The 27256-nt window shown below is 45.4% G+C and overlaps 1 protein-coding gene across 3 annotated transcripts in view; it reads right to left on the reverse strand.

The window, feature by feature from the left end:
* LOC119660517 overlaps positions 1–18419 on the reverse strand; it is a 35936-nt gene extending 17517 nt beyond the window's left edge. For all 3 annotated transcript variants that reach the window (XM_038069134.1, XM_038069133.1, XM_038069135.1), the window contains exons 1-2: positions 18316–18419; positions 17984–18260 (exon numbers count right to left, since the gene is read on the reverse strand). In XM_038069134.1, coding sequence (XP_037925062.1) covers positions 17984–18159 — 176 coding nt within the window. In that variant the 5' untranslated portion in view covers positions 18160–18260; positions 18316–18419. The remainder of the gene's footprint in view (positions 1–17983; positions 18261–18315) is intronic.
* Between the last annotated feature and the right edge of the window lie 8837 nt (positions 18420–27256).

Below are 27256 nucleotides of genomic sequence, written 5' to 3' on the forward strand. Positions count from 1 at the left end.
GATAGCTGAATCATACAAGCGGCCGATGTCGAACTTGAGGGCCCGCAGTTCCCCAATCCGGAGACAAGTGGCAGGTCAAGAGAGCACGCTTTGGGGTAGTCGTTAGAAGCAACCCGACACCGGATTCGCATCTGTTACCACTTGGCTTTCCAGAGTACAAAAGCACATTGCGGCAAGAGGGAGAAAAGTACTCTCCAGAGTTTTTCCACCTTATTTCGCTTGGACCCAGAATGTCTAGATTGGAAATCCCGCTGAAGTAGGAGAAAGCGAGCATTGTGAGCACGTATCGTATGCAGTATGTAGCGTCACAGCCAGGAAAATATTCTTTCGTATATTCAGTATGCAAGTATTTATATTTATAAGAAGTGACCGTAGCGTATCCGCACAGACACTGCCTACTAAACGCTATGTCATTTAAGCGGAAACAATCTGGAATTATGTATAGACTTTGGTCGTGTTTGAGAATGGCTGTGAGTTGCTGTTTTGGCATTAGTATACGTGCCGTATATGTCACGTGCCGGTACGCATACTTTTGTCAGTGCTGCATCTGTACCCAAAAATTTCGGTTTCCTAGATGAATTATCTTTTTTTGAGGACATTAGAATAACTTGTAGTTTGGCTGGCACTCGGATTTTACATGAAAGTATCTATATTTTGTCCCGATTAGTTAGGCTCCGAAACTGTCTTTTTTCAGCGTGCACCTACTTTCACTTTCGCCTTTTTCATTCAAAGTTGAGCGTGAGATTCTATTTAAAAAAAAAAAGTTGAGAAACCGCAAGGTAGACGTTTCAGGTATAAAAGGCTTTGTGTTTCTCTACCTGAGGAACAATGAAAGACAAGTTCTGTGCGTACATAGTTCAAAACTCAATTTCGCTCTATTTTTGAAAGAGCCACATTACACAAATAATTTGGCTGATCAAAGCACCATATTGATAATACGCTTCACACGAGGAGTTCAATATTATTAGCAAATGTGAAGAAGTTAACCTACAATAGATACAAGTCGGGAAATCGAAAGTCCGGTGCTTCAGTCATGAAAAGTTTTGTGGATCTTTCATTTTATAGTATTGGGGAACAAGATGGATTAATTTATACATAACTCGTAGTGCATATACGTTGAACGTACCCGATATTTAATTCGCTGTGTACTGACATTTTATCTCTTAGGGAGTACCAATTTGACGAAAAAGAGACAATTTTTACCTACTGTAACTTTGTTAATAATAGTAGGATTTGTTTATGTTAATATAATTTCCAGCCCACTTCCGAGATTTTGAGATTCAAATTTGAAATTTCAAATTAGAGTCGTCAAATTTCGGCCACGGAAGGGAAATTCTTCCTTGTGGCTGCCCTACTCCGCTTTGCCCCGCAACATGGCGGGGGACATTTTTTTTGGGAGAGAAGAGGATAGCGGAAGGTTTGGGGTTTGAGAAGTGTTCCAAATGAAAAAAAAAGCAAGAGTTCGAAAAATGTTTTCTCGGTGTAAACATGTGTGACTTTTAGTGATTTCATATAAAATAAATACTACGCTTTATCCGGATTGTAACCCAAGTGGATACTATAATAGTTGGGTTGCGCTAACAATTTCCAAAAACAATTACTAAAAGTTCATAGTCCAATTGCCCGACACTCATAATTTTCTTTTTGAGTCGAACCTAAGCACCTAGGATAAAAACAGTGTGTGCCGACGCGACGGGGGTTTGTTTTTATTTTGAGTCGGCTAAACATGTTAGGTTTTTCCTTTTCTCCCCGGCGCGAGGAGTCGTGCAAATGGAGTAACGTTCTTTTTTGTTTGAATTCATGCTCGGTTGCTTGGTGCTGACTCACTGGTTGATATCGGAGTTACCGGGGCGGCAATAATAGTCGGGGCGGGAGAAACAAAAAAAGTTGTTTTAAATCACTAACGTGCTTTTTCCTTTTTGTAATTGAAGATGAAGAATTATCTACTGATATGAAAACGAATGACGAATGATCTACTGAATGAAAACTGATATAAAAACGAATTTTAAAGAAATATTTGAGGAGTAAGGCACGAAAGATCAAGTGAACACATTGCTGATCCATGCTAATAAAAAAATTACGGGTGACCCTTTTCAGAGAGAATAATTAATTAGTTTCTTACATTCAATTAAAAGAAATCCAATTTATGACTCGGATCACTATCTCGTTGGCATAGTGCTCTGGGCTCGAATTATAACATCACCTACAATCTCCTCTGGCAATCAGGTGAGAGTGAATACTGAAACAGTTCACAAAAAAGTCCCCGTAACACCTATAAGTATGAAATGGATGCCGCAATAACCCCAGCTAACAAATTTCCTGGAAATGAAGCATTAACAAATGATTTTCATAACCACATGAGAGCGTTGTCATTGATACGGCCACATGCTTGGCTACAGCCGCAAGAAAAGTCGGAACGGCTGGTTCGATGATGAATGTAAGCTAGCAAAAGAACGGAAGAATGATGCATACCGAGGAATGGTGCATTCTCAAAGAACGCGGGCACGTGCAGAGAGTTATCACGAACTTCGTTGAGCGGTGAAGTGACTTCACAGGGGTAAAAGGAAGCCTGGGAGAACCAACAGGTCTGTGAGCTCGAAAAGCAGAGGAAGCAACCGCACCAGGCGCGGAAGTTTTACCAACAAGTTAGAAGGATGAAGTCTTACACACCTCGATGCTCATCCTGCCGAGACCAAGAGGAAAACTGATTTCTGACAGAATAGGCATATCAGAGCGATGGGTTGAGTACTTTGATGAACTGCTCAACAATCAAAATATCGGCGAGTTTGGAGGTCCCACCAATTGAAGGTGACGGACTTATTCCAGCATAGAAAACAGTCCGTGCAATCCACCGGCTTAAAAACCATAAGTCGCCAGGAGCCGATGGAATTACACCAAATGGATCATCAACTAATGCTCAAAGTGTGGGATAGCGAATCAACGCCTGACGATTGGCAACGAGGCATTATCTGTCTCATACATAAAAAGGGGAATGTCACGCAGTGCAGCAATTATAGAGGTATCACTTTGCTGAGTACCATCTATAAGATATTCTCCGCTATCTTGCTAGGCCGCATAGCTCCATTCGCCCAGAACACCATTGGTCTATACCAAAGAGGCTTCACTCCAGGCAATCAGCAACAGATCAGATTTTCTCTCTGTGGCAAGCGATAGAAAAACTGCTGGAATATGGCCTTCAATTGCACCCGCATATGACAGCATAGCCAGAGTAAAACTGTATACGGGAATTCAGTATCCCGGCGAAATTGACAAGACTGACTAGGCTGGCCCTGACGAATATGCGGGGCCAGATAAAAGCAGCAGGATCACTCCAGACTATTTAATATCAACAAAGGTCTAAGGGATGCCCTAACGTGCGTCCTCTTTAATCTGGAGAAAGTGATTTGCGATGCAGATGTGAATGAAATTGTCTTCAAGTCCACCCAACTACTGACCTACGCTGACGATATTGACATCATGTGAAGAACAACCCGACGTGGACAATCTACCTTCATCCAGATAGAGCAGGCGTCGCGAGATTTCGGACTGTACATTAATGAAGGCAAGACGAAGTACATGGTGGTAGCCCCAGCCCCAAAAACCAAACAAGTCGGAATACCGGAAGCTGGTGCTTCAGGTATAAAGGTTTTTTGTGCATCTTATGTAAGAAACCTCAACGCACATTTTTCTATCCATATATAGCTACAAATCCAATATAATCCTCCATAATTTTCCAAACTACAAGACAGACGTACATATTACAGCCATAGATATTATCCTCACCCTAAACAAACAAACTGCCTATTTCCGAATACTGTAAATATATATGCATGTACATCAATTGATCGTTCCCATATTTGCGATCGAAAATCATAGATATGTACAAATATAACACCAATATTAAATCCCGCTAGTTTAATTTACAAATATATCTATCTTAGACACCACCCGCAAACTTCATTAGCACGCATATATAGTGTATACCTACATACACACACGTCTGTTTGGAGTAATTGATATTCATATACAAATGACTAAAAACCTAAAACAAAATAGTTTTTTGAGACCTCATTCATACGAACTCCCTTGGGTGTGGTATTGATGAATTGCTATCTGATGATGACGTCATGCATGTTTTAGAATGCACGAAATTCACCAAAATGCCAAAGTTTCCCCCCCCCATAACTTTGTTAATAATAGCTGGATTTTCTTTAAACTTGACCAAGTTATGCGTTATGTTATCCCTTACTTCCATACCGAAGTTTGTACTTCTGGGATGAACATAAGGGGGGTTGCCGGGTAAATTTCTAAAATGTGGAAATATGCTATTATTAACTTTATTTGTGCAGATATCGGAACCGGATGTATTTTGTGGCCTAGATTTCGTACAGGTGCACCACTGTGATTTTTTTCAGATTTTTCGGTTAGATAGGTTCTGTTACACTTTTTGGGTCATATTTTGAGCCCCCCCTCCCCTATGTTTCCCCCGATATCAAATATGGAACCAGTTTAGAAAAGTACTAATTGAATCCTTTCATTTGATACCCCACATGGCCACATTTTATGAGAAAAAATTTTAGAGCCTTTCACATGTATGGGGAAGCCCCCCTTAAATTTAACACAAAATGGCGGCACTTGCTGTATGTAAAGGGAACAACAGATCACATGCTTCCACCAAGTTTCATGGCAATCGGTCCAGCCGTTTCCGAATAAATTGGCTGTGACAGTCAGACAGACAGGTAGTTAAGAAAAAGGCGAAGAAAAAGGCAAAAGTGCGAATTCGCCCAGAAGCGATTGTAATCTCCAGCAATGGAAGTTTGTCATCCGCGGAGATACTAAAAAAGGTCAAAGCTGACCCCGACCTAAAAGATCTAGGCGGAAATGTCAGGAAGATTCGGAGGACCCAAAAGGGTGACCTCATGTTTGAGCTGGAAAAAACCAGCTTGGGGAAAACTGATGGCTTCCGAACTCAGGTTAAGAACTCACTTGGGGAGAATGTCACAGTACGGACCCAAAAACATGAGGTCTATATTCAGTGCAAGGATCTCGATGAAGTGACATCCAAAGGAGAAATTTGCACTGCCTTGATGGAACAGCTCAAGTTGGAGGAACTTGCCGAAGAGTCCATTGTGAGTTTGCGGAAAGCCTATGGCAATACTCAAATGGCCACATTGCGATTGCCAGTGGACGCCGCGCAGAAGTTATTTGCCGTCTGAGAGAGCAGGTTTCTCTAAAGAGGTGCTTCAAGTACCTCGTGTTTGGCCATTCGCGAAGGCATGCACCAGCGGCATTGATCGGTCCGATCGATGCAGAAGGTGTGGGGAGAAAGGTCATATTGCCAAAGCGTGCAGTAGGGACCCCAAATGCTTATTGTGCGAAGGAAGTGAGGGACGGGACTACCGGCATATTCCCGGAAGTGCTAAATGCCCGGAATTTAGGAAGGCGCTGACTTCAATGAAAAAAATGAAGTTTATTCAAATAAACCTCAATCATTGTAAGGTCGCTCAAGATTTACTCGAGCAGACCGTCTATGAATCCGAGGTAGAAATTGTCATCATTAGCGAACCCTACAGAAACCGTCACCGTGGCGTGTGAGTTATAGATTCGTCCGGTGGAGCGGCGATATGGGCATGCGGTCGACAAGCCATACAATGTACTGGAAATCGGACATACAGCGGCTTTGTGTGGACGAAAATAAACGGGGTATATGTGTACAGCTGTTACGCCCCACCAAGCCTGACACTGCTCGAATTCGAGGAAATGCTTGACAGTCTTGTTCTCGATGCAAGGGGTCGTAGTCCAAGGGTGATTGCTGGGGCCCGTGAGTGGGGTAGCAGAAAGGCAAATGCAAGGGGCCGCAGTCTATCAGACACTTTTGCACAGTTGGATGTCGTTCTCGCCACCGAAGGATATGTAAACACCTTTCAGAAAGGGGGGTGTACCACAATCGTAGACCTAACTTTTGTCAGCCCTGCACTGGCACGTGGTATGTCTTGGTGCGTTAGCAAGCACTACACCCACAGCGATCACTACGCAATCTTTGGGCTATGGGTGGAATCACCGGGCATAAGACCATCATGCCCGAAACCGAGAAAGATGTCAGGCTGGTCCGCTAAAGCTCTGGATGAGCAGACCTTCATGGAGGTGTGGTTGGACCAACCTAATAAAGCAGGCGCCTCTACGGAAAGAGCTGCCTATGTGGCCCAATGCATCGCCAAAGCGTGTGACGCGTCCATGCCCAGGAGGTGCTCATTCCCCAGTAGAAGACCAAACTATTGGTGGAAGCTCGCAAAACCCTTAAGCTCGCCATCCAACGGAGCAAGAGGGAATGCTTTAAGGAGCTCTGTTTAGAAGCGGACGTAAACCTGTGGGGGAGCGCCTATAGAATCGTGATTGGGCGATTCAGAGGGCGATCATCTCCGCAGATCACGTGTCCTTCACTGTTGTTAAAAATTATCGAGGGGTTATTCCCTCAGCAAGAGGAGGGCATAGACAGCTTCCGACCGCTGAATGACACGGCAATACCGCCAGTCACCAGTGACGAGCTGCTGGCGATATGCGCTAGAATAGGAGACAACGAAGCTCCGGGTCTGGATAGCGTGCCGAATAAGGCCCTTAAGCTTGCCGTGAAATCCAGACCGGACATGTTCGCTGAGTTGTTCGAAGCGTGCATGTCCGAGGAGATATTTCCTGCATCATGGAAACGACAGAAGTTGGTGCTACTGCCTCAGGCTGGCAAACCTCCAGGTGAGCCAACCTCTTACAGACCTATTTGTCTTTTGGACACTGTGGGCAAAATGCTAGAGCGAGTAATCTATAATAGATTACTCCCGGTTGTTGAGAGCCAGGGAAGTTTCTCAGATCGGCAGTATGGGTTCCGTAAAGCCAGATCAACCATTGATGCTATCAAAATGGTTACTGGCTTGGCCGAAGATGCAATCCACGGAAAGGGCAGTACTAGCAAATATTGCATAGTAGTGACCCTGGATGTGAGAAATGCATTCAATTCGGCCAGTTGGAACCTAATACGGGAATCGCTGGCGACGATTGGTATTCCCGCTTATCTTGCAGCTATTATCAATAGCTATTTACAAGAACGGAGGCTTTGGTATGACACCGATGACGGACCCCAGGAGTACGTTGTCTCCGCGGGTGTCCCACAGGGCTCCGTACTGGGTCCACTGCTGTGGAACATCATGTACAATGATGTTCTTAATCTTCCCCTTCCTGAGGAAGCCACGGTGGTGGGCTACGCCGATGATATAGCGCTGGTTGTTGTCGCAAAGCATCTCGAAGATGCTGAGTTATACTCATGCGAAGCGATCAGTGCTGTTAAGGGTTGGCTAGAGAGTTCTGGTCTGACTCTTCCGGAAGAAAAAACGGTCCTCATCACCAAGCGCCGTAAAAGAAATTTTGCCCGTATTCAAATTGGGAATCATATCATCAGTTCTAAGCCTGCCATCAAATGCTTGGGAGTGATGATAGATGGGAAGCTTAGCTATAAGCCACACGCCTGTGAGGAGTTGCCAGATCTCCCATCAGGCGCGACCCCAGGTGGCGGATAGGGGCATACCTATTGATGTGTAAATATGTGTTCATGCACTTTTCTTTTCTGACTGTGTATGGGCTAGTGTTTGCTCATCTCTGGTGCGTGGACCAACATGGCTATGGGAAGGATACCCAGAACATAAAACCACCATGGAAGACGAGAGAAGGAGTAAACTTACGGTGCAGGGGCTCGGAACCCCAGTACCGGCGGCTTTTGGGAGTGAGCAAGCGGGCTCCCGGTCGTCGATATCCCTCGACCGCAGTGCCTCGGTGGTGGACAACTTGGCCACCTTGGCATATAATGTTACAAGTGAATTGGATCTGGAGAAGGAAGTGTTCAAGCGAAGTACGACCTTACCGAGAACACCAGTAGCAAGAACAACCAAGGATGAACTGAAGATGGATCGTTGGACGACAAAAACTGTAACAACACCCACAGCATATGTTCAAGATGCGCGACAGCAAGAGGTGCTCCAGGAACAAGATAAGGATCCATTCAAAAGAAGCTCATCAACTTTGAAATCTCCACCAATGCTAAAGGCGATGAAGGAAAAAGTACAGGCAAGATCAATAACTGGCAAAAGTGAAACAGCGTATAAAAGGAGTAACCCTGTCGGGACTTATAAGGAGCGGAGTCCCGATCCGGAGGAATTACTCTTCACCCAGCTTGGGGCAAAGATAGTTGAGCTGTCCGAGTTTATCAAGGACAAGCACAACGTGCACCAAGCCATAAAGAATATGGTGAGGGCCATTAGAGTCCTCTAAAATAGATCACAGATGGAGGAAAAGAATAATAACAACACGCCGAACCCCGCTGTGCCAACAGTATCACAAGCGACCCAAGTGACGCCTAACCGTACTACCATCGAATCCCAGCGAAATAAGCAGCAGGCGCCTAAGAGAAAAAAAGGCGGACAGGACATCCTGAAAACCAACACCAACAGTTCAGAAGGAGGAAAGCATACAGCGAATCTAGGAAACTCGACCAGCGTTGCGAAGCCCGAGACGAACGAAAACGATGGATGGACTAAAGTAACCAACAAAAAAGCGAAACGAAAAGCAAAAGTGCGAATTCGTCCAGATGCGATTGTTATCTCCAGTAAGGGCAATCTGTCCTACGCGGAGATACTCAAAAAGGTCAAAGCTGATCCCGACCTAAAAGGTCTGAGCGGAAATGTGAACAGAATCCGAAGAACCCAGAAAGGGGATCTCATGTTCGAGCTGAAAAGATCCAGCGGTGGCAAAACTGATGACTTTCGCACTCAAGTGAAAAACTCACTTGGGGAGAATGCCGCAGTGCATGCCCAAAAACATGAGATCTATATACAATGTAAGAATCTCGATGAAGTTACATCGAAAGGAGAAATTTGTACTGCTCTGAAGGAGCAATTCAAGTTGAAAGAACTTACAGAGGAGTCTGTTGTCGGTCTACGGAAAGCCTATGGTGGCACTCAAACGGCCACCATACGAGTGCCAGCGGAGGCAGCGCAGATGTTGTTAGCTGCCGGAAGGGTTCGGATTGGATGGGTTGTTTGCCGTTTAAGGGAGCAAACTTCACTAAAGAGGTGCTTTAAATGCCTCATGTTTGGGCCCTTCGCGAAGGCATGCACCGGCAACATTGATCGGTCCGATCGATGCAGAAGGTGTGGGGAGAAAGGCCGTATTGCCAGAGAGTGCAATAGGGACCCCAAATGCCTATTGTGCGTAGCCAAAGAGGGACAGGATAACCGGCACATTGCCGGAAGTGCCAAATGTCCGGAATTTAGGAAGGCGCTCACTGCTGTGGCGCGGCAGGATCTGCAGCATTCGAAATTTCTTAAAAGCTGCCAAGTATCTGGAGCTACAAGAGCAGCTGAATTCTACATCATCAGCAGTCGCGACATCAGTAACAACCTGACCGCCAACACTTCCGTCATCATCATCATCGTCTTCATCAGGCATAGCCTACCGCAACTTCATTCCAACTAATGCTACAACAACCACATCTTTTACTATAAAAACCACATAGAAGTTTTCTACACTATTTATTCCGCATTTGTATATTTAATATATATTATTATATTATATTCATAGTTCAGATAATAATAATTAAAAATCGCTGCAAGAGACGGCGTCAAGGTGTTATCTCATCGCGGGTTCTCCATTTTCTCGGCAACTATTTATTTTCGGTCTGCCCTAGCAAGCGTCCGCTTCGGTCGTGTTATCCACTTTGTGCGTGCGGTCATTCGTGGGTGCGGCCTGCCGTGTCGGAGTAAATTCGCCGCGTTTTTCGTTACAGACTCATCGCGTGTTCATTGAAAACTCTTACTTTTTTGTTACTCGAGATGTCGTTGGACAGTAAAGACGCGGCAGGCCCATCGGACCCGCAAGTGACCGCCCTCGCCGTACGCGTTCCTCCGTTTTGACGGCGGAACCCGGAACTGTGGTTCGTGCATTTGGACGCGCAGTTTCAAATGTCCGGCATCACATCGGACGCGACCCGCTTCAACTACGCGGCCTGGACGAAGAGTCTATTCTTCTGGTGTCCGACGTAGTGAAGTCGGCATCGTACACACAGCTCAAGAGCGAGTTGATCAGGCGCCTGTCGGCAAGCGAGTCGGCAAAATTAGACCACTTGCTGGCGGTTTTAACGTTGGGTGATCGAACTCCCAGCCAATTGCTTCGCGAAATGAGGCAATTGGGTGGGAGCAAGATTGGCGATGACCTGATCAAGTCGCTCTGGCTGCGACGGCTCCCGGAGGGCACCCAGGCGATCCTAGCTTGCGTCTCCGGTTCCTTGGAGGAACTGGCAGTGACGGCCGACCAGGTGCAGGAGGTGTACGTTCGCCCAACCATAGCGGCCGTTCAACCACAGTCGGATGAGGTGAGCGACTTAAGGCGCGAGATAGCTGCTTTAACAGCCAGCGTGGTCGAGATGCGGGCGACGTTGGACGCTCAGCGTTCGAGTGCCAGATCGCGAGCTCGCTCACGGTCTGCCACACGAAAAGGGCGTTCGGATAGCAGGTCGTCAAGACATCCTGCGGACAAAGGTATTTGCTGGTACCATCTGAGATTCGGAGATAAAGCGACAAGATGTACGCTACCTTGTAAATTCGCGCCTACCGCAAAAAACTAGGTCCGCGGTGGGTCTTGGCGACGGCCACCTAGAGCGCAGCGCCACGTCGCCTAACTATTTTCGACCTCCTCAGCAGGCGCAACTACCTCGTCGACACGGGTGCGGAGGTTTCGGTTCTTCCCGTACCCCGGCATCATAAACTCTATCCACAACCCCTCAAACTGGCGGCAGCAAATTCCTCCCGCATCAATACATACGGGTACAGGCAAGTGGACGTGAGTCTTGGCTTGTGTAGGACGTTTTCGTGGCGTTTCATCCTGGCGGATGTCAGCTTCCCCATATTAGGCGCAGACTTCTTGTGTCACTATGGTTTGCTGGTGGACTTGCAAAATAAGTCCCTTATAGACCCCACAACCAACCTTAATTTGTCGGGCCAAATGGTATCTCACGCTGACAATAACCTTTCCGTTCTTTTGGAAGACATCACCGACTCTCGTGTTCGGACACTCCTCCAAAAGTTCAGCCAGATTACTACCGAGTGTAGTATCTCGAAACCAGTGAAGCACATTAATACTACTGGTTCCCCGATTTTCTCGAAGGTGCGTCCTCTACCACCCCAGAAACTGGCTATTGCGCGGAAAGAATTTGAACAACTTGTTCAACAGGGTATCTGCAGGCCCTCAAACAGCTGTTGGTCTTCCCCATTGCATATGGTCCCTAAGCCAAATGGCGAATGGCGCCCCTGTGGGGATTACAGAAGGCTAAACGCACAGACTGTTCCTGACCGATATCCGATTCCACTCATCCACGACTTTGCGCATCACCTCGCGAATTGCCGCATCTTTTCGACCTTGTACTTAGCCAAGGCATACCACCAAATCCCAGTAGCTCCTGAGACATTCCAAAGACGGCAACATGCACACCCTTTGGACTCTTCGAGTTCACCCGAATGACTTTCGGATTGTGCAATGCGGCGCAAACCTTTCAAAGGTTCATTCACTCAGCCCTGCGAAACCTCGATTTCTGTTTCGTATATTTGGATGATGTTTTGGTCGCTTCTTCCACTGAGTCTGAGCACTTAGCCCATCTCGAGTGCATTTTTCAACGTCTCCTTGAGGCCGGTTTAGTCCTAAACGTTGAGAAATGCAAATTCCTTCAACAACAGGTGAGATTCCTCGGCCACTCCATTTCCTCTGAAGGAATACAGCCCGACCCAGACAAGGTGCAAGCAATTACAAGCTTCCCGCGTCCGAAAACAGTGAGGGAGTTGAGGAGGTTCTTGGGCATGCTAAACTTCTACCGTCGTTTCCTGCCCAAGGCCGCCCATCACCAGTCCGTTTTGAACGCGTACTTGCCTGGCCCCAAAACAAAAGACACACGAGAGATTGTGTGGTCTGAAGAGGCTGTCCGCGCGTTCGATAAATCCCGACAGCAACTGGCTGATGCTACACTCTTGGCATTTCCTCTGCAAGATGCACCCCTAGCCGTTTTTGTTGATGCCTCTGACATCGCAGTAGGTGCTGCCCTTCACCAAAAGGTGGATCAAGTTTGGCAGCCGTTGAGCTTCTTCTCGAAACAGTTGAATCCCGCTCAACGGAACTACAGTACCTACGATCGCGAACTGCCGCCGCGTACTTGAGCATCAAATACTTCCGTTTCTCCCTAGAAGGCAGGCCGTTCACAGTGTTCACGGACCATAAGCCTCTCACGTATGCTTTGAAACAAAAGCCCGACAAAGTGTCCCCTCGTCAGCTTCGACACCTGAGCTTCATAAGCCAGTTTACGTCAGACATCCAGCACGTGTCCGGCAAGGACAACATAGTTGCTGACGCTTTGTCTCGTGTCTCCGAGGTTAACATCCCCGCCTCACTCGATTTCTCGGCTATTGCCAAGGCGCAGGAGGATGACGCAGCACTTCAGAGCCTCAAATCCACCCCAAATACAAATTTCGGGAGTTGCCCATCTTCGGCTCAAACCTTTCGCTCTGCTGCGAAGAATCGGAAAAGGGATCTCGGCCATACATTCCGGCCACATTTCGCAAGGAAGTGTTCCACGCAGTTCACGACTTGGCGCATCCCGGCATCAGGACAACAAACCGGTTAGTCACCGGAAAATACTTCTGGCCCTCCATGAACAAGGATATCAATTCCTGGGCCAGAGAGTGCATCGCATGCCAAAAGTGTAGTCTCCAGGCATGTAAGGAAAGAAGTGGGCTCATTCCCCCGCACTACCAAGCGTTTCCACACGATGCACCTCGACATAATAGGGCCTTTGCGAGACTCGCACGGTTATAAGTATTGCCTCACAATCATCGACAGGTTCACGCGGTGGCCTGAGGCAATACCTCTGAAAGACATTACGGCGCAATCTTGTGCCGAAGCCCTCTGCCGAGAGTGGATACCTCGCTTTGGCGTCCCTGCAGTGGTCATCACTGACCAGGGAATGCAATTTGAATCCACCCTTTTCTCGGAGTTAGGCAAACTCCTGGGTTTTAAACGCCAGCGGACTACGGCATACCACCCGCAATCCAATGGGATGCTAGAACGTTGGCACCGGACGCTGAAAGCCGCCATTATGGCACGCGACGACCCGTCCTGGACTCAAGTCTTGCCTCTCGTCCTACTCGGCCTACGTACAACCCGCCGAGAGGAATTTGCTGCCAGCCCCGCGGAGCTGGTTTACGGGGAGAACCCAAGACTCCCAAGCGATCCGGTCTTCGGCAAGAGATCGGGTCTGACGTAGTCGGGGTTGGTGCGTCTGCTGAGGGACAATCTCCGACGCATCAAAGCGCCACCACCCACTCGACACTCGCTCACACCTGCCTGTTCGCCCAAGGAACTGGACACATGCACGCACGATCTGGTCAGGACGGATGCCGTCCGGAAGCCGCTGCAGCCTCCATATGAGGGCCCGTACCGCGTTCTCGAGAGGGGAGAACATTTCTTCCAGCTCGAGATCGGTGGACACAAAAAGGCGGTATCTTTGTCCAGACTGAAACCCGTGTGCACCCCGAAGCAGCGTCGTGTCCGTTTTGTGGATTAACGGGGAACGGAGTTCCGGGATCCGTCGCCGAAACCCCCTAGATTTCGTCTGGGGGCGGAGTGATGTGGAGCGGCAGGATCTGCAGCATTCGAAATTTATTTCGAATGTTGCGGATGCGGACGGGTAGATGGCGCGGAACTCTCCACTCACTCATTTTAGAACGCACCAAGGGAGTGGAGAATTAGCGGTGGAAAAATGCCGTTGGTTGGGACAGTAAGGACCGCATGGAAATAAGCCGGTCTCTTCAGTTTCCAACCGCGGTGGTGAACACAACAATTTGAAACGTTTTATTATTATTATATTTGCTTTATTTGGCAATTTGACTTTTCATCGAGATTAAGAGTTTTTCGTGCTAATTGATAAGCGGATAATTATTCATATAAAATTGTTCGAAGTTTTTGAAAACAAGTTCGTAAGTTGATAAAGATTTGCGAGTTTTTTTACTGGAATGAGAAAATGAGGTTTATTCAAATAAACCTCAATCATTGCAGGGTCGCTCAGGATTTACTTGAGCAGACCACGTTCGAAGATTATGCCATCATAAGTGAACTGTACAGAAACCGCCACGGTGGCGTATGGGTCACAGATTCGACTGGTGGAGCGGCGATATGGGCTTGTGGTCGACAAGCCATACAATGTACTGCAAGTCGGGCAGCCAGTGGCTTTGTGTGGGCGAAAATAAGTGGTGTATATGTATACAGCTGCTACGCCCCACCAAGTTTGACACTGCCTGAATTCGAGCAAATGCTTGATAATCTTGTTCTCGACGCAAGGGGACGAAGTCCAAAGGTGATTGCTGGTGATTTCAATGCTTGGGCCCTAGAGTGGGGTAGCAGAGAATCAAATGCTAAGGGGCGCAGTCTATTATAGGCTTTTGCGCAGCTGGACATGGTTTTGGCTAACGAAGGTGCCGTAAAAACCTTTCAGAAAGGGGGGGTCAGGGTCGGTTGTAGACCTGACCTTTATCAGCCCTGCGCTGGCGCGTGGTATGTCCTGGTGCGTCAGCGAATGCTACACCCACAGCGATCACCAGGCAATCTTCTTTGAGACATGTGTTGAGCCACAGGGCAAAGACCTATCATGCCCGAAACCGAAAAAGGTTTCAGGCTGGTCTGCAAAATCTTTGGATGAGCAGAGCTTCTTAGAGGTGTGTTTAGATCAACCTGATATAGCGGGCGCCTCTACGGAAAGAGCCGTCCATCTGGCTCAATGCATCGCCAAAGCATGTGACGCGTCTATGCCTAGGAGGTGCTCATTCCCCAGTAGAAGACCAAACTACTGGTGGAATGATGAACTGACCGGTCTTCGATCAGCCTGCCACCGAGCCAGAAGAGCGGCTCAGAGGGCGGTAGGTAGAGTCGATCAGGGGCAGAAAGAGTGCGCCTATAAGGCAGCCCGCAAAACCCTCAAGCTCGCCATCCAGCGAAGCAAGACAAAATGCTTTAAGGAGCTCTGCTCAGAAGCGGACATCAACTCGTAGGGGAGTGCTTATAGAATAGTGATGGGACGATTCAAAGGCCGCTCCTCTCCGCAGATCACGTGTCCCACCCTCTTGCTGAAAATCATCCAGGGGTTATTCCCCCAGCAAGAGGAGAGCACCAACATATTCCAACCACCTCTGAATGTGACGGCAATTTCTCCAGTCACCAGAGACGAGCTGCTGGAGATCTGCAGCAGAATAGGAGACAATAAAGCGCCGGGCCTGGACGGAGTGCCGAATAAGGCCCTTAAGCTTGCCGTGAAATCCAGGCCGGACATGTTCGCTGAGCTGTTTGAAGCGTGCATGTCCGAAGGAATATTTCCGGCGGCTTGGAAGCGACAGAAGTTGGTACTTCTTCCTAAGCCTGGTAAACCTCCAGGTGAACCATCGTCATACCGACCCATATGTCTTTTGGACACGGTGGGGAAAATGTTAGAGCGGGTAATCTATAATAGATTACTCCCGATCGTTGAGGGCCAAGGCGGCCTTTCATATCGGCAGTATGGGTTCCGAAAAGCCAGATCAACCATTGATGCCATCAAATTGGTTACTGGCTTGGCCGAAGATGCAATTCACGGAAAGGGTAGTACCAGTAAATATTGCGTGGTAGTAACCCTGGACGTGAAAAATGCATTCAATTCGGCCAATTGGAATCTAATACGCAAATCCCTAGCGAAGATTGGTATTCCCGCCTATCTCGCTGCTATCGTCGATAGTTACTTAACTGAAAGGAGGCTATGGTATGACACTGATGACGGACCGCAGGAGTACGTTGTTTCCGCCGGTGTCCCACAGGGCTCCGTATTGGGCCCACTACTGTGGAACATCATGTACAACGATGTACTTAATCTTCCCCTTCCGGAGGAAGCCACAGTGGTGGGTTACGCTGACGACATAGCACTGGTTGTTGTCGCAAAGCATCTTGAAGATGCTGAGTTATAATCAAGCGAGGCAATCAGTGCTGTCAAATGCTGGTTGGAGAGCTCTGGTTTGACGCTTGCGGAGGAAAAAACAGAAGTGGTCCTCATCACGAAGCGCCGGAAGAGAAATTACGCCTGTGTTAGAATCGGGAATCATATCATCACTTCCAAGCCGACCATCAAATACTTGGGGGTGGTGATAGAGAGGAAGCTCAGCTATAAGCAACACGTACAGTATGTTTGTGATAAATCATCCAAAGCTAGTATGGCCCTGGCCAGGATGATGCCGAACGTGGGAGGGCCACGGCATACCTCTAGGTTGCTTATAGCCAGGGTGGTGACCTCGATCATGCTCTATGCGACCCCAGTTTGGAGGGAGGCGTTGTGGATGTCAGGGAATGCTACCAAACTGAGTTCAGTCTACAGGAGGACAGCCCTGAGGGTATGCTCTGCCTTCAGGACTGTCTCAGATGATGCAGCATTCGTCATCTCTGGAATGATGCCGATTGACATCTTGGCAGATGAGATGGCGAATATATACAATGCAAAGCCAACCTCTTCTTCATCGCGGACGAAGAACGCTGAGAGGGAGAGATCCATAAATATTATAGATGGCAAGAGCGGTGGGAACGCTCGGGAAAGGGCCGGTGGACGCACAGGCTCATTCCTGCCATCAAGGAGTGGTTGGAGAGACGACACGGTGAGATTAATTATAATCTCACCCAGTTTCTCACGGGACACGGAGGATATCTTCAATACCTTCACAGGTTTAAATTGGAGACCTCACTCGATTGTCCAAATTGCAATGGAGTCCCAGAGGACCCAGAGCATGTATTCTTCCACTGTCCGAGATTTGTGGAAGAAAGGAGGAATCTAGAGGAGACTCTAGGAGAGGTGCTGGTACCAGAAAATCTGGTACCGAAAATGCTAGCACATCAAGAGAATTGGGATGCGGTCAACTCCATGATCGCATCTATTCAAGATAAATTGCGAAAGGCAGAGGAAAGGAGAAAAGCGCGGTCACGTGTGCCGCGTATAGAAGAAATTGGATTAAGCTAGAGTGAGCTGACTCCGCCCCGTGATGTAATACCTTATGGTGGTTCCGCGGGGCATGGAGGGAGTCGTGGGTGGTTTTAGTGGGTAAAAATCCCATACGCTGGTGTGTCCAGACCAGTGTCTGAAGATTTCCACCTCCTCAAAAAAAAAAAAAAGACAGACAGACATCGAATCGATTCTAATAAGGTTTTGTTTCACACAAAACCTTAAAAACGAACAACGTTGAATTGCACTGGTCAAACGTATTCCTCGGAGACCTGAGTTCTTGGCAAAAAAATGCAAACTCTTGGCCGCGTTCGAGAGAAGAATCCTCCCAAGAATTTTTGGGCCCCTACATTGATTCCGTAGCCTACAAAACGACGAAATCTGTGAGCGATAGCACGACTGTCTGGTTGTGGATAAAATCCGGCTCAATAGGTTGTGATGGGCGGATCACTTAATCCGTATGGATGAGGATGATCCCACCCAGAAAGTCTATAAGTGTAATATCTATGGTAGAAAAAGAAGACGAGGCAAACCCTGGCTGAGATGGAGCGATGGCGTAGGTCAGGACGCCAAACAGCTTTTAGGGATATCGAACTGGTAAACCTCGGCGCAAAATCGGGGCGCCTGGAGTTCCTTACTAAGGCAGGCCTAGACGGGATGCTGGTTGTTGCGCTGCTGATGATGATGAATTATGTTATTCCTTACATCCCCATATACACACTTCTGGGGAGTTCTTCTAAACTTATGCCTCCAACCACATTTTCAATCGAGGAGTTCAGCCGTGTTCAAATATATTATGTGACTGAATGTGACAACGGCACTGAATCGATTTGAATAAGGTCCAAATCTTAAGGAACAGTCCCTTCCCCGATAAATTAAATGGGAAAACATACTTACATCGCAATCAGGAAATCTGGATAATGTGATATTTCTGTGAATTTGCGCTCCAATGTCATCTGCTTTATTCTGGAATCAATAACGAAACTCCTCACTTGCTGTATTTGATGCCGAAGTTGGTAGTTTTCATGTTTCAAACTAAATAGTGTTGATGCTGACGGCAGTTGCTCCGCCATTTTAACAGTTTCGTTTTAGTTTTTCAAACGAAAAGAACCGTTGATCCACTTCCTCCTTTTGCAGTTCGACTTTTGATTTCGGCTTGTTCCACAAATTGAACCTGAAAGATGGCAAGGTAATTATCTTAAATGTTAATGGATTACAAAAATTAAAACCTTTTGATCTCGAGAATGAGGTGCTTTTATACTCTTGGTCCTGCCTCCTGAAGTGACAGGGATAAGATTGCACAAAATGACTCCGCGAGATTCTCAACTTTCCGTAGCGTTGAACGAAAGCAACTAATTACAACAAAGCCTTTACGAGATGTGCGGGTTTATTCTACGCCGTGAGTCAAAGGTAAAAGAACGAACGATACAAAGCTTTCTAAGCAACTGCACTGGAAAGTCCGTGTGTCTTCGATATTGGAACGATAGGTTTGTGTATATGCTTATTTTTTGCAAGAGTGGCCAAAATCCTAAACAACAAATTATTCTAAACGATGTCGATTTTGTACCCGAAAAACAAGTATACAGTGTATTGGATAAGGATAGCACACTTCGAAATTTCAAATAATTTGCTCATCTAGAGTATGCAAGTTAGTGACATCTTACTACGAATAATTTAGGAAGCGTACACTTTTACTTAAATGTAATCAAAATTAATTGTAGGGGATCGCATAAAGTTGCAGTGGGTGACAGCTTCATCTTCATCATCAACGGCGCAACAACCGGTATCCGGTCTAGATCTGCCTTAATAAGGAACTCCAGACATCCCGGTTTTGCGCCGAGATCCACCAATTCGCCATCTACGCCATCGCTCCATCTCAGGCAAGGTTTGCCTCGTCTCCTTTTTCTACCATAGGTATTGCCCTTATAGACTTTCCGGGCTAGATCATCCTAATCTGCCCACCGCAACCTGTTGAGCCGGATTTTATCCACAACCAGACAGTCATGGTATCGCTTACAGATTTCGTCGTTTTGTAGGATACGGAATCGTCCATCCTCAGGTAGGGGCCCAACAATTCTTCGGAGGATTCCTCTTTCGAACGCGGCTAGGTGTTTGCAGTTTTTTTTTTTGCTAAGAACCCAAGTCTCTGAGGAATACATAAAAACTGGCGAGATCATAGTCTGCTCGATCTGGATGAAGGTAGACTGTACATCTCTGGTTGTTCTTCCCATGATGTCGATATCGTCAGCGTAGGCCAGTAGTTGGGTGGATTTGAAGAGAATAGTGCCTCTCGCATTTACATCGTCATCGCGAATAAATTTCTCCAGGGCCAGGTTGAAGAGGACGCATGATAGGGCATCCCCTTGTCGTAGACCGTTGTTGGTGTTGAGTCGTTTCGAGAGTGTTCCTGCTGCTTTTATCTGCAGCTTTCGCACATTGGTCAGGGCTAGCTAAGTTAGTCTTATTAATTTCGTTGGGATACCAAATTCTCTCATGGCCGTGTACGGTTTTACCCTGGCTATTCTGTCATAGGCGGCTTTAAAATCGATGAAAAGATGGTGCTGCTGATGTCCAAATTCCAACAGTTTTTCCATCGCTTGCCGAAAAGAGAAAATCTGATCTATTGCTGATTTGAGTGGAGTGAAGCCTCTTTGGTATGGGCCAATGATGTTCTGAGAGTATGGAGTTATCCGGCCTAGCAAGATAGCGGAGAATATCTTATAGATGGTACTCAGCAACATGATACCTCTATAATTGCTGCACTGTGTGATATCTCCCTTTTTATGTATGAGACAGATAATGCCTCGTTGCCAATCGTCAGGCATTGATTCGCCGTCCCACACCTTGAGCGCAAGTTGATGAACCATTTGGCGTAATTGGTCGCCTCCATATTTAACTAATTGGACTGTAATTCCATCGGGCCCTGGCGACTTATGATTTCTAAGCCGATGAATTGCACGGACTGTTTCTTCTATACTTGGTAGTGGCAGTATTTGTCCGTCGTCTTTAGTTGGCGGGACCTCTAACTCGTCGATGTTCTGGTTGTTCAATAGTTCATCAAATTTCCCTCTTTGTCTCGGCAGGATGAACATCGAGGTGTATAAGGCTTCATCCTGCTGACTTGTTGGTAAACTTCCGCGGCTGGTGCGGTTGTTCACAGACCTGTTGGTTCTCCCAGGCTTCCTTTTTCTGTCTGCGAAATCGCTTCTCCGCTCGCCGGAGTTCGTGGTAAGTCTCCGGGCGTGCCCGCGTTCTTTGAGAATGCAACATTACTCGGTATGCAGCATTATTCCATTCCGTTGCTGCTTACATTCATCGTGAAACCAGCCGTTCTGGTTCTTTTTGCGGCTGGGGCCAAGTATGTTTGTGGCCGTATTTATGATAACGTTCTTCAGGTGATTGTGAATATCATTTGTTGATACTTCATCTCCAGGATCTGTATTGACTGCAGTTATTGCCGCATCCATTTCCCTCTTATAGGTGTCGCGGAGGGCTGTGTTGCGGATGGCTTCAGTATTAGCTCTCACCTGATTGTCAGAGGGGATTCTGGGTGGTGTTGTTATTCGAGCTCGAAGCACCATGCCAACGAGATAGTGATCCGAACCTATATTGGCCCCCCTATATGTTCTGACATTTATCAAGGCTGAGAGGTGGCGGCGCTCAATTAGCACGTGGTCAATTTGGTTGAAAGTGGTCCTATCTGGAGAGGCCCATGCATGTTTGTGGACCGCTTTCCGCACAAAACAGATATTTTCAACATCCATTTCGTGTGACACTGCTAATTGAATGATCCGCAGTCCGTTATCATTTGTATTTTGGTGTAAGCTATGGGAGCCTAAGTATCGCCTGAATACGGGCTCCTTCTCTATTTGTTGAAATCCCCAAGTATGATTTTGATATCATATTTGGGACAGGCTTCAAGGGTTCGTTCTACTGCCTCGTAGAAGGTATCCTTCTCCGACTCTGCATCCTCCTCTGTAGGCTGAGGCTTATATTTCTAAACTTGCCTCGCAAGCGCAGAGTGCATAGGCGTTCGCTAATATTTTCAAAGCCGATAACAGCAGGTTTAATTTTTTGGCTGACTAAGAAACCTACTCCGAGAACATGGTTTACTGGATGGCCACTATAATATATGGTGTAGCGGCTATTCTGTAGGAAACCGGTCCCTGTCCAACGTATCTCCTGTAACACTGTTACAACAGCCCTATATTGGGACAGGGTATCGGCTAACTGCTCATCAGCTTTATCTCTGTACAGGGAGCGCACGTTCCATGAGAGAATGTGCAAATCGTTAATCCGTTGTCGTTGTTGGGTTCGTCGTTGTGTTATCCTTCCAGTCCGAGGCTCCTGTTGTGGCTTCGTAACAAGTTGTTTTCCGTGTAGGGTTGTCAGCCCCACCCAACCCCCAACCTGGAGGACCAATTGGTACAATTTGTCCCGATTTTAGGCGTGTGGAGCCTCGCCTTCATCTTTCTTCGTCCGCAGTTTTTCGTTAAGAAAGAGCTCCCAGCGATCACCACGTGGAGGTGGAGATAGGGTTTGGTAGTAGAGCTATTGGTGTTTGTTCATCAGGCGTTTCCCAGGTTTTATGCTCCATCGTGGGTACCAATCTACGTTTCGCTCTGGGACCTATAGTACCATTTGACCACCATGGTAATCTATAACCGGCTTGATCGGGGTCTGTTCTGGACCTCCTGCTATGGAATTTAATGTATAATGGCGTTTTACGGCTCCCAGTAACTAGGCAAGCCGTTGTCGTCAGATTCGCAGATGACGTTGGAGTGGTCATAACATCCAATCACCCAGTCGAAGTACAGTTAAGTCCTTGAGGGTTTTACGTGAGCACCTGTCTTGTGACTTAATCCCACGGTCTTCTTAAGGCACGGATTTATTTTGTGACCACAATCAGAGCCCCGCTGAGGCAAGCAACAACGGTATCAGTCTATACCAAGTGCATGGCTTAGCATTCATACTGGTCGATGCAAGACATACCAATCTCTACCGAACTAAGGAGTACGGCACCCGTGTTGATATGCAACACCACGCCGAAGCCCCCACTCAAAGTGGTAGCAGCTCTTTTAGAATGAATAACTAAGAACTGAACAGCCCCGCGAAGCAATACCAGAACAGTGCTCCTTGGGGAGAGTGTGGAGAGAATATGGGAGGTTTTAGCTGGTAAGAGTCCGACATGCGACAGATTCCAGAAGCATATCCATGATCGATTTCCCCCATCACAAAAAAAAAAGTCAGATCGAGAGCCAGTAAACGGATTTTAATAATTGTTTTACACAAAGCCTTAAAAGTGGGGATGTATCGCCAAAGTTCTGCGCAGGATATACATTGCAATAGTAAGGGAGTTATAAAAACTTCAAGGACTTCTTTTCTCCAAAAAAAAAACAGTCAGCGCAAACAGTCGGCTGTATCAGCAAAACGGCATCTCTAGAAATTCTTCTGGGATTGACTCCTCTCCATCTGCACATAAAAATGTAGGCAAGAAGAGTGATCTTCAGAATGTCCGGGAGTTTCAATGAGGCGAGGAGTTGTTTAAATCGAAGGAAGTTTGATATTCTTTCTAGCCGGTATTCTGAATTGGTCTCTAAGCGATAACATGGTAACGAAGTTCCACTTCGATAAGAAGTTTGAAACACGTTAGAGCAACAGGCCAAATTGGGTGAGCGTGGCGGGAGCTAACGGCTCACTACGGATCCCTTACAACAGAGACAGCCGGCGCCAGGGTCATTGATTCAGAGAAAATTTACTTTGAACCAATGTGTAATCACACTAATATATTCCCGGCGGAAATATAAGCAGCAGATAGATATGCCTCGTTCAACCTGGAAAGGAACTATAAGGACAGAACATTGCTATTCTAATCAATAACCAAGGCGTTTAGGTCCAACTAGGTGAATTGTAAACTGGTATGAGAATGCTTTGAGAAACTGAACATGCTCGTCTCGCTCAATAAAGTTTGGATACTCTGGGTTCCAAGCCACATTGGATAAGAGGATAAGCTGGCCAAAAAAGCCCTCCGCTATATGGAGCTGAGTCCTTCTGTGGAATCAATTGATACATGGCTACGGTGTTTTAAAATGGAGAGGAAGGGCTGTGGGAACAGTCCCGGGCGCTTATGGGGGATACGAAGCGTTCGAAAGATTGTTTAAATTTCACCAAGAAGAGTCTCCGAATCGTAGTGGAAATACTCACTAGTCCCTGTAGGCTACAATATTACCTAACGAAACCCCCACACATTTTCTTGGAAAATGCTCGGCGCTTGTGCTAAGTAGGTTGAGGTACCTGGGAAAATGCTTAATACCGGATGTCAGGTTGAAACACTTGGAAGCAATGAACATAATATATAGTCCATTATATGCTGTGTGTGTGATGGGGGAGAAGCTACAGCTTCTGAGCTCTCAGGCCGTGTTGGCCCATTGTACTCGCCACCCCCATCTAACGGAAATTTTGGATTCTTTAACGTATCGCAGGATTTCTGTTAGTGGATGTGAAGCTACCCGTCGCAACTGGAGAACATCGGCACCAAAGATCTGATGCCTGATGCGTCCATAGGCGGCGCTTTCACATAGGAAATGCTCGGTGGATTCCGCTTCCTCATTACAGGAGGAGGGATACGTGTCAGAATGCCCACAACACTCCTGCAAGTCCTCCTGCTTTTCGACAGGATAAACTTTGGGGTACGCATGTTCGGTTCTGGCAGGAAAAGTTTGGTGTGTCACGCAGCATTTAGGCTCTACTATCTGTCATTGTGGGAAGCTTGTTCCCAGTTTTTGAAGACAGCCTTAGCCGATGCTACTGATACTTCAATTGCTGGTTCCGGTCCTGGCATGGGGGAGATTGACCCCTCTTTCGCTAAAGCATCCGAGATTTCATTTCCCTCTTCGCCACAGTGACCTGGTACCCAGAGTAGTTCCATAGTATTGAATTTAGAGATAGAGTTCAAACGATTTCTGCGTTCCTGAACGATTTTCGAGGTGATCAAAGGACTACTCAACGCTCTCAATGCAGCCTCAATGCCCTTCAACCGCTCGTACACTTCGGCTTGAAAAACTCTTCCAATGCTCTGTGCCCCCCACATCCGTTGTTTCCCCATACATCTAATCGAATTAGTCTATGAGCTGCTCTCATTGCAGTACTTTAAATAAATATGTCCAGGGGTCCAATTGAGTAATGCATTTAAAGCTTCGCCGGATGTCGTGCTCATGGCACCCGTGATATCCATACACAGTTCTTTGCAGTGCGGCTAGTTTACGGTGAAAACCTTTTTTTCTTAACCCACCACCCTACGGATGCATAAATGAACATCGGCCTAATGATAGCAGCGTCCATATGAGGCCTGAGTCTCCATGTCCAGGCAAAGGTCTGTTTGCACAGCCCATAAACTGTGAGAGTTCGTTTCATCTTTACCTTTACATGTTTATTTTGCAGTTCGCATAGTAGTGCGCATAATCCACAGAAGTGGCGAAAGCACGCCTCATTGGGAGCAGGCTTTCGTTGCTTCTGCTGTTAGATTGCGCACAACAATCTCCGCGTTAGTATAGCACTTAATTAAAGCATCATCAATGCCATGCGCTCTGGCAGCATCATAAAGTTTTTGAAAAGGCGCATGGTCAAATGTCCCTTCAATGTCCACGAATACCCTCATCGCGTACTCACCATTCAAAGTTGCATGCTCTATCTTTGTAACTAAAGAATGAAGTGCAAACTCACAGGACTTTCCACGCTGGTAAGCATTTTCTTAAACCACATACTATAGTTAATAGATATACTAAAACCAACAAAAGGGCGCAATAGTCCTTCTTGCACGCAGTTCAACGTTCAAAGATTATTATTATTACCTTCAATGGTCATTTTTTTGTCGTGATTTAAATATTCTTTAGACAATTTTTTTGTTGACGGCTGGGAGTCCTGAGTCACTTGATACGGACCGGATCACTTGGGAAGCAACTTACTTCCTCTCTTGTTGTCTATGGACCCTTCTTCCTGGGTTAAACACCCAAGTTTTTCAAAAATGTTGACTGACGGTTTCGTCCAGGGCAGAGATTCTTTAGATAAGTTTTGTTACATATGTGGAACTGGAAACAACTGCAAAGTATTTCAAAATCTATCGAAGAATTGTATGAAATGTATTTTCAAATTGAGATACAAAAACAAAAGAAGAAATGGGCGCCGTATAAAATGAGTTCGTGGACTACGCAAATGGTCGCAGGGAGAAAAATATTCTTTTATTTTGAAAACTCAAGTGGTTTAGGTGTAACATTAAAATCATAGAGACAAATCATGACACATGACAATGTGGACAAATACAAAAGGCTCTAATGCTAAAAATAAACAAGTCGGCAAATCGGAAACTGAACGTTTCAGGTTGAAAGGTTTTGTGTATTTCTTATATAAGAATATTTTAGTAGACTCTTTCCTATTTGCACCTGGTTGGTAATTTATATGCATATATTATGTCAGAATATTCACTTTAGTGTGATATTAACATTCAGTTTTACATTGCAATAAGTTTGCATACAAGAGACAACTTTGTTAGTAATAGTGCGATCTGCTAAACTTGGTAGTACCATGATCTGTAGGATAGTCTATATTGCTGCAAAACTTGATAATTCGAGGATAAACTCAAGGGTGATTTCCAGGTAATTTGTAAAAATATATTATAATAAATAAGGTATATTATTCTTTTCATTATGATGATTTATATGATCAGATATCGGTGTTGAGGGTTCTTTTGAGGTTTAGACATCATATTGTGGGAGCTTCGTGATTTAAAATTCGCTTAAAATCTGGAAAACCAAGTTAATTTCCTCATATTGGATAAAAGAGATATCGATAATAAAGACATAAATCATCTTATGGAAGTATTACAACCTGTGAAACCGGTGTTATTTTCGTACAATACATGGAGAGTGAATGCTTTTATTTGCTGAAAGCTGTAGTCTTTCGTCGATTCTTGTTTAGGATCCGTCCTCTTGACATATTGCTATCGGTAAAAGTGCTAATGAGATTTCGATAACACACTTACTATTCACAGGATCCTGCCATATGTCTACTATTAATACACTAGCAAACTAACGTAAAGATATGAAGTTCTGAGCAAATTACATTACTATAAACATATTGTTCTAGAAATGACTTTCACCGCAGTTTATCTTTAATTTATTGTACATATTTCAACTATTTGTGTAATCTCTCTCCCTTTTCTGGTTCGATTTGAGCTTCCGGTATTGATAATAATACATGCAGATAATAGTTGGCATAAAAAAACAAATCATTTGAAAATAATGAAACTTACAAATTTTAACTTTTTTATATACTTTTGATGAAGCACCTATGCATTTTCTTATTATACTAGCGTCTACTAATGAAAGGTGGTGATTAACAAAACTTATCAGTTCACATTTTTTAAATATTTTAGGGTACCACAGTTGCTATCTTTTCGACAATCAGATTAAAAAAATTACGAAAATTAATTTAATTTAATTTCATTTATTTTATATTTCATTAAATGTTTGTTTTTACTATTTATTAACAACTTTTTAAACTGGACGTGATAGATATTTTAAAATATTTTTACCGTACTCAGTGAACTCGAGTTTATAAAAAAATACACAATTCGCTGATAATATAATATAACAAGTCAGAATACCGGAAGTTTGGCGCTTCGGGTATAAAGCTTTGTATTCATCTTATGTGAGGGACTTCCTTCATATATTGCCAAATTACAATATTTTATATATATATATGTACATACATATTAAAAATATAAATATTTTGCTCATCCTAAACAACAAACTTTGCCTATTACCGTGTACTACTATATTACATAAAGGGTATAAAGATTTTGTGTTCGTCTTATGTGAGAAACTTCTAAGCACATTTGTCCATCCGTATATAGCCCCAAATCCAACATATTCTTTCATATTTTCCTAAACTATAAGATATACATACATATTATAGGCAATATCTATGCCTGAATAATAATAATAATAGCACGTATACATACACATGATATACAATTAACTAAAAACTAAAACAAAATGTTTCTATTCAAATTTTTTCTGGTTACAATGACAAAAAACTCTAGGGACGACGAAAAATGTCATTTCGACTTATATAATGATTTTAGATTAAATCCTCAGTTTTCAAATTTTTTGG

The sequence above is a fragment of the Hermetia illucens genome, chromosome 6 (genome assembly GCF_905115235.1).
Source record: "Hermetia illucens chromosome 6, iHerIll2.2.curated.20191125, whole genome shotgun sequence".
NCBI classification, from domain to species: domain Eukaryota; kingdom Metazoa; phylum Arthropoda; class Insecta; order Diptera; family Stratiomyidae; genus Hermetia; species Hermetia illucens.